General features: G+C 46.9%; 1 protein-coding gene across 3 annotated transcripts; it reads left to right on the plus strand.

The window, feature by feature from the left end:
* Positions 1-10: 10 nt before the first annotated feature.
* Positions 11-16,104, plus strand: AARS2 (alanyl-tRNA synthetase 2, mitochondrial). Of its 3 annotated transcripts, XR_014882055.1 has the most exons (23): positions 11-229; positions 319-507; positions 787-932; positions 1,701-1,895; positions 2,392-2,536; positions 2,962-3,107; positions 3,402-3,510; positions 4,111-4,149; positions 4,884-4,995; positions 5,549-5,676; positions 6,408-6,561; positions 8,338-8,507; positions 9,463-9,576; positions 9,997-10,137; positions 10,345-10,482; positions 10,879-10,988; positions 12,009-12,117; positions 13,499-13,624; positions 14,018-14,128; positions 14,920-15,003; positions 15,124-15,234; positions 15,339-15,470; positions 15,601-15,740. XR_014882055.1 is itself a non-coding variant. In XM_010706968.4 (22 exons), the coding sequence occupies exons 1-22, from the start codon at positions 11-13 to the stop codon at positions 15,763-15,765; spliced, it is 2,961 nt and encodes a 986-aa protein (XP_010705270.2). In that variant the 3' UTR covers positions 15,766-16,104. The 3 variants fall into 3 exon arrangements, 2 of the variants coding, with proteins under 2 accessions (XP_010705270.2, XP_085075566.1); XM_010706968.4 differs by lacking the exon at positions 15,339-15,470 and having other exon boundaries at positions 15,601-16,104; XM_085219440.1 differs by lacking the exons at positions 11-229; positions 787-932; positions 15,339-15,470 and having other exon boundaries at positions 367-507; positions 15,601-16,104.
* Positions 16,105-16,552: the final 448 nt, after the last annotated feature.

The following is a 16,552-nucleotide window of genomic DNA, read 5'->3' on the forward strand; positions in this document are numbered from 1 at the left end:
CTCGGCCAACATGGCTGCAGCCGGTCCGCTGCGCCTCCCTCTGCTTGCGGTGCGGAGGTCCTGGCCCCGCTGCCCCCGCCGCGGTGCCGCCTGCCCGTCCGCGGGGCAGATCCGCGCCGCCTTCCTCCGCTTCTTTGAGGAGAAGTACGGCCACCGCTGCCTGCCCTCCGCCCCCGTGCGGCCCCGCGGCGACCCGACCCTCCTTTTCGTCAACTCGGGCATGAACCAGGTGCGGGCCCAGCCCTTCCCGGATTCTCTGCCTGCATGAGCGTGGGTAGCAGCCGGCGATAGCAGGTGTCTCTTTCCCGTGCTCTCTAGTTCAAGCCCGTTTTCCTGGGCACGGCGCATCCCCGCAGCGAGCTGGCGCAGCAGCGGCGGGTGGTGAACAGCCAGAAGTGTGTGCGTGCTGGGGGGAAGCACAACGACCTGGAGGACGTGGGCCGTGACACCTACCACCACACCTTCTTCGAGATGCTGGGGAACTGGTCCTTTGGGGATTACTTCAAGGTGAGGTGGCAAGTGCAAGTCCTCACCTGGGGAACGTGCAGGCCTTTTCTTACAGTATCGTAGCTGTACTGTGATACCAATGCTGCACTCTGTCATGGTGCTACAGCTCCAAACTCTGTGGCGTGAAGCTGGGGGGGTCAGGTCCTATGCTGAATCACTGCAAGTGCTTACAGAGAGCTAGAGCTAAACAAGCTTCTTTGGTGCCTGTCGTTTTGAAGAACTCCCTTTTCTCACTCCACTCTATATTCCTGTGCTTCCTTTGTATCCCTGTCTGCTCAGGAGGAGGCGTGTAGCATGGCCTGGGAGCTCCTGACAGAGGTCTATGAGATCCCAAAGGATCGTCTCTACGTCACATATTTTGGCGGAGACTCTTCACTGGGGCTGAGCGCAGATGAGGAGTGCAGGGATGTATGGCTCAGCTTGGGGTAAGCATGCTAGAGAAGGAGCTTTGAGCATTATATACTGACATCCCGGACTCCACAGTCTCTCATTTGTTCTTTAATTGATGGAAGACAGCTGTGGCAGCCAAAAATTGAGTCTTCAACTCATTTAATTGTTTCTTCCTTTGGGTTACTAAAAGTTGGACTCTTCATCCTCTGGATCATTTTACCTTTAAGCTACTGCTCAGGTGCAGTTGGTCTGTGGCTGTATGCCTCTGGCTTTCTAACCTGGATGCAGTGTGCTAAAGATGTCTGTGGTCCTTTACTTCTTCTCCACGAGGAGTTGTGCAGTCTGCATTCTGCTAGCAATTGCTGCTTTAATGTGAGGATAAAGCCACTGCAGTTTGGGAGTTTGTTCTAGGCTGTATGTGAGCTTTGGGCCCAAGGCAGCCAGCTCAGTGCTATTTGTAATGGTCAGTCTTGTTCCTCATGTCATGGCCCTAGTGCAATTCTTTCCAAAGAGAAAAGTGGCTCCATGAACCCAGTGACACATCTGCCTCCATCAGCAGGAGCCAGGCTGGTTTTGATGGCCATTCTCAGCACTAACTAGGGTCCTATCTGGTTTGATACAGCTTTTTGCTGCTAAGGATGCTAATTCTATGCGGACAGAAGCAAACAAGTCCTAATGTGTTTGGATTCTGAGTTTGTAGTAGTCAGGGAGGATCTATCCTTTTAATTTTCCTCGTGATATAGTCTAACATGTGCTTTGCATGTGCGCACCAACATTGCCATCTCTGTTGTTTGCCTTTCCAGAGTGCCTGCCAGCCATGTGCTGCCTTTCCCAATGAAGGACAACTTCTGGGAGATGGGTGACACAGGTCCCTGCGGTCCTTGCACGGAGATCCACTATGACCATGTGGGTGGTGGTAGAAATGCTTCAGCACTGGTGAACCAGGGCAGCCCTGATGTAGTGGAGATCTGGAACCTGGTCTTCATGCAGTATAGCAGGTACCAGGAATCTCCTCTGAACTCCAGTGCCTTTCTCTGTTACATGCCATCTGAATCATGCTTTTAGGCACCTCACTTCTTTCCAGGAGGTGGCAGTAGAGAAGCAAAGGAGAAGCTGGGAGGATGTGTCCTCTGAGACTCGTGGTTCTCCTTAGCTTTTATCCACTCTTACTTTAAATTATTATACCAGAGATCAGGTCTGCAGCAGTGCAGAGAAACTTGCAGGGTGAGAATACTGCTGTTTAGAAAAACCCTTTTTCGACCCACTGTAATATATGCTGATGATCTGATGATCAGAGCCTGGCTACCAGTCAATGCCAAGGCAGGCTGTTGTTAGTCTTGTCCCTGGGTATCGTGTGTTGGATTACCTGCTGTTTCTATCCCCTGTCACTCTCTTATTGCACTCCCATCTTCTGCAACTCAAGTACATCTCTTCTTTGCCCAGAACTGACTGGTGCTTTTCTTCTGCCTTTTATTTTTCCTAACTTGCTGACAGAGAGGTGGAAGGGAATTTGCTTCCCTTGCCTCAGCACCATGTGGATACAGGAATGGGCTTAGAAAGGCTGGTGACAGTTCTGCAGAACAAACGATCCAACTACGACACAGATCTCTTCACTCCCATCTTGGATGCCATTCACAAGGTGATCCTGTTTAGAGTCACAGCTAAGTGAAAGCTCTTCTGGAGCAAGCTATTTGCCTCGTGCCATACTACAGCCTTGCCTTCTTTACACAATATTGTGAGACAGGAGGTATGTCTGGCCAGGCCCCAGACAGGGAAACTCAGGGTAACTTCCACACTGGAAATCCACTAGTAAAGCAGCATTGATGATCCATTTTTAATTCGAAGTGTCTTAGATTTCTTAGGGCCAGGACATTGGCTGACCTGTCTTAGGTACAAAGCTTTTGGTCTCTAATGTTCTGGAAGGATTTAATCAATTTGTCTTAGATTCACTGAGTAGTTGACAAGCATGATGTCAAGTGTAGCTGGCTGCCTGTTGCATTGGAACTTTTCCTTCTGCAGCCTTTCTCTTCTGCTGATCTGTGGTCTCCTCACTTTCTCTTTCAGGGCTGTGGGGGGCCCAGATACCAAGGTCTGGTTGGGAATGCGGATGTTGGGCACGTGGATATGGCCTACCGTGTGGTGGCAGATCATGTGCGGACCTTGTGTGTATGCATCACTGATGGCATCTACCCAGGCTTCTCTGGAGCAGAGTAAGGATATGGAAACAGCATAGTTTCCAGTAGGGAAATTAGGTCCAGAAGGGAATTTGAGCCAAGGGAAAGTGATAATGTGGACCAAAGATATGGAGAGATTCATGTGAGAGCCTGAAAGAGGTTCAGACCTGCATCTCATCCTTGGATTAGGTATAGAGTATGTGGAGCAGCCAACCTTTGGCAGTTAGGTCAGGCCAAAGAGGGGTTGCGTGTGGGGGTGCATTGGATTGTGGGTGCTGGGCAGAGATGCTCACATGCTGCTTGGGGAATTGAATTCTGCCCTGCTTTCAGACTGGTGCTGCGTCGGATTCTGCGCAGGGCTGTTCGCTTTTGTTCTGAAGTCCTTCATGCTCCACATGGGCTTTTGGCCTCCCTTGTGCCTACTGTAGTGGAAGTGCTGGTAAGTAAGAACTACTGCTTTAGGGAAGACAAGTATCAGACATTCTCTTCAGCTCCATGTCCGTATCCTGTACAATGTCAGGAGACAACCTTGGACAGAACAGAGTACCAGCAGGGTATATCTGGTGCATTATAACAGTAAACATTTCTTGTCTGTGGATCATTTGTGATGGGGAACTGTGCTATTGTAACTAATGATACAGTCAGCAGCCCAAATAAGCATAAATATATGCAAGCATACACTTGCTTCCTGAGGGCAGCAGTTTCCAAGCTGTCATATCTGGTTAAAGCTTTCTGAGATTGGTCTCCATGATTTCTAACAACATCCTAAGTGACAGTGCTTTCTGTCATTGGGAATGGATGTGTTTGCCACAGAGGTGCTGTGCAAGGGTTAGCTGAGTAGGGTTATGGGGAGACAGACAGGAGACAGCAGCTGTAAGTATGGATGTGACTCTCCCACTGTGAAACTGTCTCTGAGGCACTGGAGCTTCATTCATTCTCAGCTTCATGAGACACCTCTGTAATGTTTGTGACATTCTTTGAGATCCCCCAAGGAAGCTGCTGAGGTTGGTGTTACCTCTAACTGATACTCACTCTACAGGGAGATGCCTATCCAGAGCTGAGGAAGAACGCAGACCAGGTAAGCAATGCAGAAACCCTGGAAAGAAACCTCCCTCCCTCATGGACTTTGTAAGGCACTATTCTCAGAGGTAGAAGCTAGCCCTTTCACAGATCTTAGCTGGAGGATTTTGCATAGCCTACTCCATAGCGAGGTTCTCATGTATAGGCTGGGATGTGTTGGGACCATTTCCGCATCGTGGGCACTGCCTGGGCTTGAGAAATATATTTAGTGGACTTTGTTGTGGGAGCTCTATTAGATCATTAGCAGGGACTCCTTGTTCTGATAAAATCAGCTGTTGCTCTGAAAAAGCTAGGGCAGCTATTTTGTTGAATGCAAGTACAGCCTGTTCTAGCCTGAGTACCCTTTGTCCAAAGTGGCTTGGGGATTTAAGGCTAGTCCCTGCTTGCTTCTGCTGACAGCAGCTGTGAAAGGCAATTTCTCTGTTTCAGCCATGCAATTTTAATTGGGTCACATAACGAATGTGTAACAGGGAACATTTGTCAGCATCCATCTCTTCCCAGGTGGATGGTAAGTATTATCAGGGATGGTGATAGGAGGAATAATGACTTTGACACTGTTTAATAGTGCATCAGAGATACAAAATAATGGATGCTGGTTCAAGCAGACAGAGCACCCATTAGACATCCACTTGATTGCTTTGAGCTGTCTCTAGCAGCGAGCCCAGAGGTGGCAGGGCTGAGCTGAGCTGGAGAGTGATGTTATGGTTATCCCTTCTTCTGTTCCTTGGGCAGGTTATGGATATCATCAATGAGAATGAAGTTGCTTTTCTGTCCTCCCTTGAGCGTGGGAGGCGCATCATTGAGCGGACAGTGCAGCAGATGAAGCCTTCTGCAAATTTCCCAGGTAAGCCTCCTACTTCAGCCAAGTTGCACTTAAAGATGGTTTGATCCAGGTCACTGCAAGCATTGTGGTCAAAACTGTAGCTACCCTCCTATGTGTGCTTTTGATGACATTCCAGCCTTGGGCATTCCAAAGCCAAATTTAAAAGCAGATATTGCTCCCTTCTCTAGACTGCAATTGTTTCCTAGTACATCATTCCCACAACGAACCAGGCATTGGGAAAGTTAGAAACTCCCTTTGCTGCTTTATTGATTAACTGGATTCTTACAAGACACAGCTGAAAGGAGGTGCCCAGGGCACAACATAGGAGCTGCCTGCTTAGATGTGTTGGACTGAATATTGGCAGAGATGTGGCTAGCAGCTGTGTTTGTACTCAGTCCCATACTAAAAACTGTGTGGCTTCTCTGCCCTTTCTCATTATCAGTTCATTTGCACACAGCCCGCGTGAACCCAGTTTCGAAAGCACACGTCAGATTAGTCCCACTCAAGCAACTTTGGAGATGCCTTTATCTCCCATGCTCATGCATAGTTCATATCCTTCATTTTTGTTCTGCAGCTGAAGTAGCCTGGTCTCTCTATGGGAATTTGGGGTTCCCCCTGGATCTGATTGACTTGATGCTTGAAGAAAAGGGAATCTGTTTGGATTCAGCTGCTTTTAATGAGCTTGTTCTAGAGGATGCTAAGGTAAGAGACACACTCTTCATGAGGATAATTCAGAGCCTACCCTCTCCTGTGTGCCCAGAGTCAAAATTCCTGTCGCTACTGAGGCTTCTTAGATGCACCACAGGGCTATGCCCCTTTTCCCTGAAGGGGAAGTGAATCTGAAGCAGCAGTTGGTTCCCACTGCTCTTGCCTGTAGTTGTAGAACTGAGAAGTATTTGTTGGTGATTCTTTTCAGATGAGTATCAGTGTTGTACAATATTGGTTGGAATGGAGGTTGTCACAGAATTACATACGTTAGGGGCAACCTCTCGTAGTCATGCAGTTCAACGCTCTCAAAGCAGAGCCAGCTTGGATAGCCCAAACAGCAAGTGATTTATGAAGAGTTTATATAACCCCCTCAAGTTCCGTAGTGCTGGAAGATTTGTACTGCCTGCCTTGTACAGTAATCAGATCAAGGCCTCACTGTTCTGAGCTTTAATGGCCTTGAAGTTTCATAGCTACAAAGCAAGCTGTGCAGGTAGTGTTATGTTATCTGTTGCTTATGGCTTGCCTGAAGGCTAGCACTGAGTTGTATTGAGTGCTTGTAAGGCTGGAAGGGACAGGTTGGTTTAGCATAGCCTGCGTCAGCATGGAGCTAAGTTAGCCTTTCCCAGGAAGATGACAGAAGCTGCTTCTAGCCTTAAAAAGCTCCAGTTACTGGTTTTTATTTCCCCAGCTACCTTGCATCTAACTTTGCCTTTACTCTGCTGCAGCGGAAGGCTCGTGGCCCACAGGAAGGGCAACAGCTGGAAGGCACTGTTGTGCACCTCGATGTGCACTCTCTGGCTCAGCTACAGAGAGACAACATACCTGCTACTGATGACTCTCCAAAATACTCCTACAAGCTTGGGCAGCACGGGCAGTATGGTAAGTGTCAAGATCCCATGCGTTGGGCAAACTCTGCCTAAGGGAGCAAGAATCCCTCATGACCCTGCTGTTACTACCTGGTACATGCAGGAGAAAACGTACTTCTTAGTTCAAACCTGTCCACCTTTCTGCTGCATCTTTTCTTGGCCCTCGTAACTTTTCTCAGAGTAGCTGCTGTTATTATTGCTGGGCTGGTAATAAGGCTGTGAGAAATGGGTAGGTCTTACCATGCAATGCTGAGGCAGTGACTGCTGGTTTCTGCTAGAGATGAGTCCGTCCCCAGCAATCAGGCTTCTGAGTTGAGTGCTGTGAAGAATGAAGATTATGCAAGGTGTTTTGGTAGGTGCTTAAAGCTGTGCTCTTGCTATTTCTTTGGCGGGCCACTAGATGCCAGTGCAGGCTTTTTGTCTTCTGAGATAAATGGGGCTGCTGATGCTCTAAGGAAAGCATAAAGCTGAACCACAGAGAGTGAGAGGTGGTGTGGCTGTCGCAAGCAATTAGATAGCTGTGTACAGCCTGTTATCCAGTGTACTGATGACAACCCACATCAAGCAAAATATGAGGTAGTTCAAACTATACAGCAATTGTGTTGCTCAAACTAGACAAACTACAGAGAGAGCACAGTGGAGGCACTGGCTGAATTTACTAAACTAGCACTATCTTGCTTCATCAGTCACTGAATCATGGAATAATTCAGACAGGAAGGAATCTCTGAATGTCCAGTCTCTTGGTCTAAGGAGGATCAGCTTCACACTCAGAACAGGTTGCTTGGGGTCTTCTTTGATTAGGCTTTCAGTATCTTTAAGGATGAAGATCCCACTGCTTCTCTGGTCCTTGTTCCATTTTTATTTTTTTTTAATCACTCTTAGCCTGAAAGATTTTTTCCTTATGTACAGCCAGAATTCCTTGCACTCTGGCTGTTGTCTCACAAATGCCACATACAGAAGTGAATAACCATTTTCCTTGACCTAACTGTGTGTTCGTACAGCCCAGCCGGTTGCAGTCTTCCTTTCTGCAAGGGCACCCTGCTGACTTGTGTTCAGCTTGCCCTTGAAAAGCCCAAGGTTGTTCTCAGTCCATTTCTTTGGCCTGCCAAGATCTCTCTGAAAAGCATCCTTGGTCTTCAGTGTATCAGCCAGTCTCACCAATTGCTGCCAGACACAAGCAGGATAAGCATACATCCCATCCTGTCATAGACAGTCGTTAATGAAGATGTTAAAATGTGTTGGCCATAATTTCAGTCTCCAGGTAGCTCTCCTAATATCAGTTGGACTTCAAAATATTGAGCAGTTTTTTCTGGGGCCCAACTGTCCAGCCAGTTATACACTTGCCTTATGGTCCACCTGCCCAGTCCATATTTCCTGAGTTTGATTTCAAGAATGCTATGACAGAGTAGCTTCTTTAATCAGGGAAGGTGACCTCCCTTGTCCATCAAGCCAATTTTCTCCTTGTCGAAGGCTGTCATGCAAGTATGCAATATGACACGATGCAGGCATGTCCACCATGTCTTTCTTGAGCTCCTGTGAACCTAGATTGGGTATCCCTGAACTGTTACCTGCTCTACAGTGGTAAAGTTTGGATGACTTGATTCTGAATAGCAGATCCCTTGTCGTTTTGGCCAATAGTTGTTCCTCTCTGATCAAGTCAAAGGAAAGTGCTAGCTTTCATTATAGACTGTGTGTTGGTAGGAATGGCACAGAGAAATGGTGCCTCTTTTCATGGTGTGATCTGATAGGGTGCTTGCACTGATTGCTGCCATCTTCTTCTCCTTGGCAGAGTTCAGCCCGTGCCAGGCCACCATCCTGATGCTGTACAGAGATCAGTCTCTTCAGAAGGAGGTCGGGGCAGGGCAGCACTGTGGTGTCATCTTGGACAGGACTAACTTTTATGCAGAGCAGGGTGGGCAAGACTCTGACCAAGGTTACCTGATACGCTTAGGACAGCAGGTGAGACACTTTGCTGGTGGAACCCAAGGTTTCCTAGACAATGAGGCCAGAGTTCTCCAAGTGATGGGCCATTTTATTGTCTTAATTTGCAAGCTGCTAACTCTTGACAGTTTTCCTGTCCGTGCCTTGGGGTTGGTGGGCTAGGGGAGAAACAGCAGTAATCTCACAGAAGTGGGTGTACAGCTCTGGTTGTCTCTCTCTCTCAGTTCTTTACGATTTCTTCTTGCTGTGAAAGTCTTGGAAGTATTCCTAGGATTTCCTTCGATGTGTTGCACTCTTAACAGCCACAGCAGCAATGCAAAGAGAATGCAATTAATAATCTGAGAGTCCGTGAGAAGAGTAACTGGTCTCTGGGCAGTCCTAGACAACTGCACGCAGTGCCCAACTGAAGACATATTAGAAAATCCCTTATTTCTCTGAAAAGCATGTAGAGAGGATTCTACTTCTGAAGCAAGTTTTTTTTACCCTGCCAGAGGAAGGGCTTTGGCCCTAGTTATGTGGGATGCAGTATTTCTTCCCTCTCACATTCCAGCTCTTAAGAATCTTTGGGCACTGATGCTGCCTTTTCAGCCTTACAGAATGCAATAAGCGCATCTTCCTAAGCTGAAGGGGGGATTGAGTTCCTCTTGCCGGCCTGATGAGGCAGAAGTGACACTTTGGATGCCTGAGACATGTGCCTTGGCATTTTCTCATGGGCAAACATCCCTGTTAGGAAAATTCATTAGCACAGTTGGTGTGGCTGCCTCTACACTGCAGACTGGCAGTCTCAACGTGTGCAGTGATTGGCTGGATGCAGGGAAGGGATGAGGCACTCTGGTTATGTTGGTTTGTCCCTACTTTTCCCATCCCATTCCTGTCTCTTTGGAAGTAATAAGAGTTATGTTTCCCAGTAAGGTCAAATAGGTATCTAGGATGTTCTGTGTCCTAACTCACTTTTCTGTTTCTCTTTGCTCAGGACGTACTCTTCCCTATAGAGTCAGTTCGTCTCTGTGGTGGTTATGTGATCCATGAAGTCACTGCTGTAGAAACCCTGCGTGCTGGAGACCAAGTGCAGCTCTTTGTGGATGAGGTAATCTTAACCCTTTCCCAGCCTCGCTTTGAGAGTCTTGTGAAGTCCTGAGTAAGCTATTCATATCAGAGCCTTGTCTCTTGACTGTTCTTTATTACAACATGCAGCAGGAGGGGGAAACTTGCAAATGACTTTGTCTGTAGTGTGCTATGAGCTGCAGGTCTGTCTGAAAGTATCCAGTCTAGCTTTTGCTGTTTTACAGAGGTCATCCCGTGGGAAAAGAAGTTATATATATGCCTGGTAGCATAAATTCATTTGACAGCTGTGCTACTTGTTTCTGTTGTTGTTTTTTTTTTTTTTTTTCCACCATCATCTCCCATCCATTCACATACAACCTTCATCTTATCTCTTTGTGCCATCATCTGCTCCCCCAAGGTGTGAAGAACCAGCACTCCATGCTAAATCATCTGGTGCTTTCAGGTCCAGCGGCTGGCCTGCATGACAAACCACACTGCTACCCACTTGCTAAACTTCGCTCTACGCCATGTTCTGGGTGACAGCACAGAGCAACGAGGCTCCCATGTGACAGCAGAACAACTGCGCTTCGACTTTAATGTCAAGGTGACTGGACTTGTGTTTCTTTGGTTCTCAGCAGTGCCAGTACCCCAGTACTAGCCTTCTCTTCGAGGGTTTTTTCTCCTCTCACTGTAGTCACTTGATGCTCACTATTGCCTTTTACAAGCAGGGAAGATGAGACATGGGAAAGTAATGTGTCCAAGCTCCTTTGTTCTCAGGAGGCTTCTCCTGAAGGCAGACTTACTTCCTCAGGGCCCTGTGACCGTGGAGCAGCTGCAGCAAGTGGAGCAGGTGGTCCAGAATGTGATCAAGCGAAATGAGGCTGTGTATATGGCTGAGGTCCCACTTGCACTGGCAAGAAGAGTTCAGGGACTCCGTGCTCTAGACGAGGTATGACAGGAGGGCAGGACGCTTCTTTCTGAGCCTTCTCTTTTAGCTGAAATCATCAGGGTCATAAAAGATACTGAAGCAGGAGGTTTCTGTAGGGTAACTGATTCCTAAAACTCGGTGATAAATGGGATGGAGGTGAGCTACATTATGTGTGGAGCACTACATTATAATGTGTGGAGACTGGTGATGCATGGACTTTCCACCCACTTCTTCAGACTTAACAGCTGTTGGCATCACCCAGTTGTTTTTCTCCCCATACAGGCTGTTTATGGTGCCTGACTCTGAAATCACTCTTGAATAGAATAAAGTAAGGCAGGGTTCTGAAGCCATGTGGTTAGTCTGTAAGTGTCCCTGAAGGACTGTATGGTAACTGCTGATCCCTGTCTCCATTGTCAGGGGTATCCAGATCCAGTGAGGATGGTGTCCTTGGGAATTCCCGTGGAGACTGTGCTAACCAGCAACACTCAGGCTGCAATGCAAACCTCTGTGGAGCTCTGCTGTGGGACGTAAGTATCTTTTTACTAATAGTCAAAAAGGTGTATTTGTGGGCAGACTGTGCCCTTGTAATTCTCGAGTTGTTTCCCACCCTGATGCCAAGTCCAGGCCTATGTGAGGATCTCTGTGAGGATCTTCTATACAAGACTTCATATGGGAGCACTGGTGGCTGAGGTAAAGAGAGATGTTTCCAAGTTCCATACTGTGTTCCTGTGCAACTGGGTTTCTTTACCTGAAACAGGGACAGAGTAGGGTTGTTGTGGAGCTTTCGGAATGCCAGGGTGAGAAAACAGTAATGAAACACAAAGCATTTTTCCTTGTTTCACAGTCTGAAATCCACTTGAAAGCTGCAAGGCTGCAGCAGAGTGTGAAACATGGTTTGTGTCCTTTCACACTTGGTTTGGTTTGGAGCTTGCAGGAGGTCTCCAGACCCTCCAGACCCAGTCTGGGTAAGACTTTGTAAATCCTTGTAAGAACTACTGTCCAACCTGATTATTTTAGCCCTGTTCTAGCACTAGAGTAGAAGAAGAGTTAATCAATCTTAGTATGATGCTGACATGGAAAAAAATGGAAACAAATTGGCATTTAAGTAGATAAAGCTGGAAATAAGCAAGTTTCTAGTCACTTGGGAGGAGCAGGACAAGAAACTGCATGGGAGTGGAGATGATCGATTCTAATTAAGCTGTCTGAAATAATTGCTTGTGGTAACAGAGTCGTTGAGACACTGTAGTATTCATATCCATTTTTGTATAGCCAAAGAAGAGAGGGAAGGTGATCAGTTCCCTGTGTCAAATATATATATATATATTTGTCAGTAGCCTGTTGGGAAGGTAGCACAAAGATTCTTCTGGAGTAGCTTCAGCTCTGCTGTCTCTTGCTTGACCAGGAGTTTAGGAATGAAAAATGTTTGAAGTTATTGGGACTGAGTAGAGACTGTCCTCCTGAAGATGTGGCTAAAATGAAAGCAGTCGTCCTGATTTCTGTTCCCAGAGAGCAGCTTGTTTCTTTCCTGTTCTCTGTCAACTCTGCAGACACCTTCTACAGACAGGAGCAATGGAGGATCTGGCCATTGTCAGTGAACGTCAGCTTGTTAAAGGGATTAGTCGTGTCATTGCTGTGACAGGGAGACAAGCCAAACAGGTAAGAAAGGAGAAACAGATTTCAGCCGAATCCAACTTTGTAGGCTCCTGTTCGGGCAATTAACTTCCCTCTGCTTGGGCTGGAGCCTCACTGCTATGTCTGATCTCACTTTCTCTTTTACCCCTGAACACAGTTCAGCTGCTTTCCCTCACTGTTCATATCCACTCCCCAGCTGCCCTAGACTTCAGTCTCTTTGACCTTCGTTCCTTCCCTCAGACCCCCTTTTCCAAGATAGACATTCGGCACAGAGTGCCAGGAGACTTCTGGACTAGAAATTTCAATCACTAGGCAGGTATTTAAAGGTGTAATCCTTTGTGCTTTGGTTTTAGCTCCTATCACAGCTGGACCTGTGCTTCTATAACTACAGGGTTCTGCCCTCATTCTTACAGACTTTTTTCTTCTCTCTTTAGTCTCTTTCCTGCCAAACTGTAATTCTGATCTGATAGGGTCTGTATAAAACGTAAGCAACCTATTACTGTTCCTGTGAGATCTTTGTTGTGTATGCAGAAGTTTCAGGGTCCCTGTGCCTTGACCATTTCCTTACAGGCTGCAGTCAGAGTGACTCACTGCCAGTGGAACTGGGAAGACTAGATGCAAAGCCCACCCCTGCAAATCTATTGCTTTTTGGCTGGCTATCCCCTGCACTGCTCTATTCCTACTGTGTTTTTTTCTTAATGCAGAGAAAGGAAAAGCTGCAGGGCACATCTGTATACTTTGCTGGAAGTGCTAACCTGAAGAGACCCTGAAAGGAGCTAAGTGTTAATTAGACAAGGAAGGCTGTAGGTGTGGGGGAGTATCCTGGAATACGGATGTGTATCCAGCTAGGCAGAGCAGTTCTCTCTGTCCACAGCTTTTCCTATATGCTCTCTGCAGTCCTGGTCTCCCACTACCATTGTGGGCACAAAGAGCAGTCAGGGAGTGAAAAAAGCTTGCATTAGCTATTGTTGGTGAAAGCAATAAGAAATGGGCCAAGACCAGCTGAACTCGTCTTCAGGAAATGTCAGGTGTGAGGTTTCTTTAGTTTTAATGTTCTTTAGTTTCTTCAGTCATTAATTTCAATAATGCATTTGTTAATGCACTAAAAAGTAAAAGGGCCTCCCAGTTTTTCTGTCATTGAAATCCTGATGAGGACTTCTTGCTGAAGAAACATAGCTACATGACAGCTTTGGTCCCACAAGTGTGACCATCTAGCAATGGCTGCAGATCTAGAGAGGAGCTCTCTATTCCAGAGTCTCTGGGGGACTGTCATTCTTAAAGCTTGACTATAGGTGTCTTCCCCCTGGATACTTAGCAGTACTTCAATGCCACCTCCCTCTTTTTTTCCATCCTCGATGTTTCTTTCTCTTGCAGCATCTGAAACATTTTCTCTCCCTCTCTCCAGGCCCGAGAAGTAGGTCAGTGCTTGGCTATGGAAGTGGACTCTGTCTCAATACGGATGAAGCAGAGGAGCAGCACCTCTGTTCTCGAGATGCAGAACCTCTCCAAAGAAGTGGGACAGTTAACCAAAGTAAGGATTACATTCCATACAGAAAAATCCCAGCATTTGCTGACTCTTGAGACAAAATGACTTCTCTAGGAGATTCACATATTACTATGGTCAATAGAAAGAAGCTGCAACTTGCTGGTGCCTCTGTTTACAAAGATTTCAACTTGTGTCTTGGTGCCTCAGCTCTCAGAGGGAACATTAGAGGAGAGTTAAGCAGTAAAAAAAGGGTTTCCAGGCTTTTCCCCAGATTTTAGATGCCTAGCTGAAAAAACTGTTGCAGTGAGTGACTGGCATGATCAGGTATGTGTATAGGAAAGTCTGGAAAGAGGACAGGCTCCAGTCTGAGCTTCCAGAGAACAAGCAGTTTATTTCTAGTTACAATTCAGTATCTTTACAAAGCAGACTGTCTTGCAGGTGGTGGCCAGCACTACAATGCCCCAGTGGCAGAGAAAAGAACTGCAGAGCATCCTCAAATCGCTGCAGCGAACTGCCAACACAGCCATCAAGAAACTGGAGATGCAGCAGGTACTGTGAAAGCAGCACACTCACTGTAGCTTGCTAATAGCACTGTGATGTCCACCAATGAACCTCATGTATTTGTCACAGTTCACTGCAATTCAGTGTCTGGAGTCTCATCAAAAGGCAGGGGAAAGTGGGTGCAATCACACAGTGCAGTGTAAGCCCTGTGTTGAGTTGATTTCACTGACAGGGCTGTTGTTCATAAAATGCAGTGACTTGACTGCATTTCTGGCATGTGCAAAATCCTGATATCTGTCCTATCTGTGAGGATAGGACTTCTTGCAAATACCAGCGGGTAGATAGGCATTGCCTGCTTGTTAATGCATGGAGAAGATGACATTGCCCTGAAAATGGTCTTTACAAGATCATGCAGTAGAGTGGCAGAAGAGCCTTTCTCTCGTTCATATGGATGTTGCTGTGATTTTTCCACTGTATTTGTTACTAACTTACATGATTATATTAAAAATCCTTACGAAATTCTTATTGCAGACTTAATGTTCTCCTTTACTTAAAGTAGCAGTATCTTGTCAAAGGAACTTGCCTTTATACATGTGGCAGTGCAAAGGCCAAGGAGAGAGTCTGAGAACTGAACATGTCACTGTCCCTTTTGAAATCTCTGCTTGCTTTTGAGGCAGGAGGGTTGTACAGGTCTCCAGACTTCTGCTAACATAAATCTCCCCTCTGTCATACAGAACAGCACTTCCACTCCCTGTATACATGTGTTGCACGTTTATATACTCCTCCCAGTCACCTATGCCACCTGTAGCCACTCAAGTGCTGTGTGCTTCTTCCTCCAGGCTGAAGAGAAGGCACAAAGGCTGCTAGCAAAACACTGCAACCAACCTGTCATTATTGATACTGTCCCAGCTGACTCCCTGTCTGTGAGTAAAGCACATTGTGTGTTGGTCCAGCAATACTTCAGAGGCTGGCTGCAGTCAAAGGTAGCTGCACAGCATTCTCCTTTGCTGTATTCTGATCCTGCCTTTTCCTTCCTCTCCTAGATCCTAATGAAGGTAGTGAACCAGCTTTGTGACAAGTCACCTGGCACATCAGTCCTGCTGCTCAGCCCTCAGGATTCTGGGGAGGTGCTCTGTGCCTGTCAGGTGTCCAAGGTAAGCAGAACCCTGGCAGAGTCACATAGAGCCTGCGTGCGGAGGAGGACTGGGTACACTGCTCAATAGGTCCCAGCTGAGTTTTTTCCTGGGTTTCTACCTAGTGTCGCTGATTTATTATGTTGAGGAATGACCAGAAATGACTGTACTGGGACCAGATAATCTTCCAGTTTTTGCTGGGCACAAATATCCCTAGATCCACATGTTTGCCCAGTGGCAGGACGTAGCGCTAACACGTAAGCTCAGTCTCCTCTCGGTCACGTCTCCCCCGGGTAGCGAGGGTCCAGGCTGGGTGAGAGGAGAAAGGTGTTCCTTCTTCCAGACTGCAGAGTGCTCTACAGACCAAAGTGTGTGTCTCTTCCCCAGAATTGCCTCCCTGTGTTCTCTGCTGCTGACTGGGCCGTGGCTGTTTGTACACAGATGGAAGGCAAGGCAGGAGGTTCTCCTGTCGTCGCTAAGGGCAGTGGAAATGCCAAGGGCATGCAGGGAGCCCTGACTACTGCTCTGGAATTCGCTCGGAGTAAACTCTGAAATAACTGATGCTTTGGTAGCAGGACAGCTGTAAGCTATGTGGATTCTTGATGCAGAGTTGATATGAAAGGTGTGGCAGCTCTCACAGTGAACACTGCTGCAACCACTGCGTTGGAGCACCTGGCACCTGGCCATCAGGGCTGAGCAGAGAGTCTGTTCCTGATGCCACTAACAGAATGATGCTGTCTGTCCTCAGCACGGGCATATGGGGATTGAGCCTCAGAAGGCACCAGCTTCTTCTTCTGGAATAGTGCAGTTCTTGTCACGAGACCAGTACTGGGAAGTTCTGAGAGCATGACTGTCTTATCCCAAAGTTATTAAAGGATGGAGAGTGTTTGATCTCTCTGATGTTTTGTTGAGTGTTTTTTCTCATATCTGCGCCTTTTTTTTTTTTTTTTTTCCTGTCCCTGTAAACCCAGAAAGCAACATATGCTCTAGTCTAAGCAGTCCAATCCTGCTGAAGGACTCACCACACCCTTCCCTGATAAAAATACTACTAAAATTTAGAAATGGGAAAAAGAGTTCTCCTCGCCTGTGTGCTTGACCTTTTGCATAGCCTATGCAATGGTTAGTACTGTAGTCAGTCCTTGGTACTAACGCACAAAGGGAAAAAGTCATCCCAACCTCCACCTCTTTGCTTTGAGTGCACATTCTTTCACATTTCTTACTTCTGCTCCTTTTTAAATCCTTTCCTTTCACACTGCTTCCTCAGACTTCATTGTTAGAGTGATGCCTCGAGTTGCTGGCCAGAATACCTTTGTGTTAGAAACCAGCCTAAATAGGGAGG

This window comes from Meleagris gallopavo, chromosome 2, assembly GCF_905368555.1.
Source record: "Meleagris gallopavo chromosome 2, MGAL_WU_HG_1.1, whole genome shotgun sequence".
Classification (NCBI taxonomy): Eukaryota; Metazoa; Chordata; class Aves; order Galliformes; family Phasianidae; genus Meleagris; species Meleagris gallopavo.

What these genes read in the sequence shown, in the direction of transcription:
- AARS2 (XM_010706968.4), top strand. Translation starts at nt 11, where the DNA reads ATGGCTGCAGCCGGTCCGCTGCGCCTCCCTCTGCTTGCGGTGCGGAGG. An exon ending in GATGTATGGCTCAGCTTGGG is followed by an intron (nt 933 to 1,700) that starts GTAAGCATGCTA and finishes TTGCCTTTCCAG; the next exon opens with AGTGCCTGCCAGCCATGTGC. An exon ending in GTCTTCATGCAGTATAGCAG is followed by an intron (nt 1,896 to 2,391) that starts GTACCAGGAATC and finishes ACTTGCTGACAG; the next exon opens with AGAGGTGGAAGGGAATTTGC.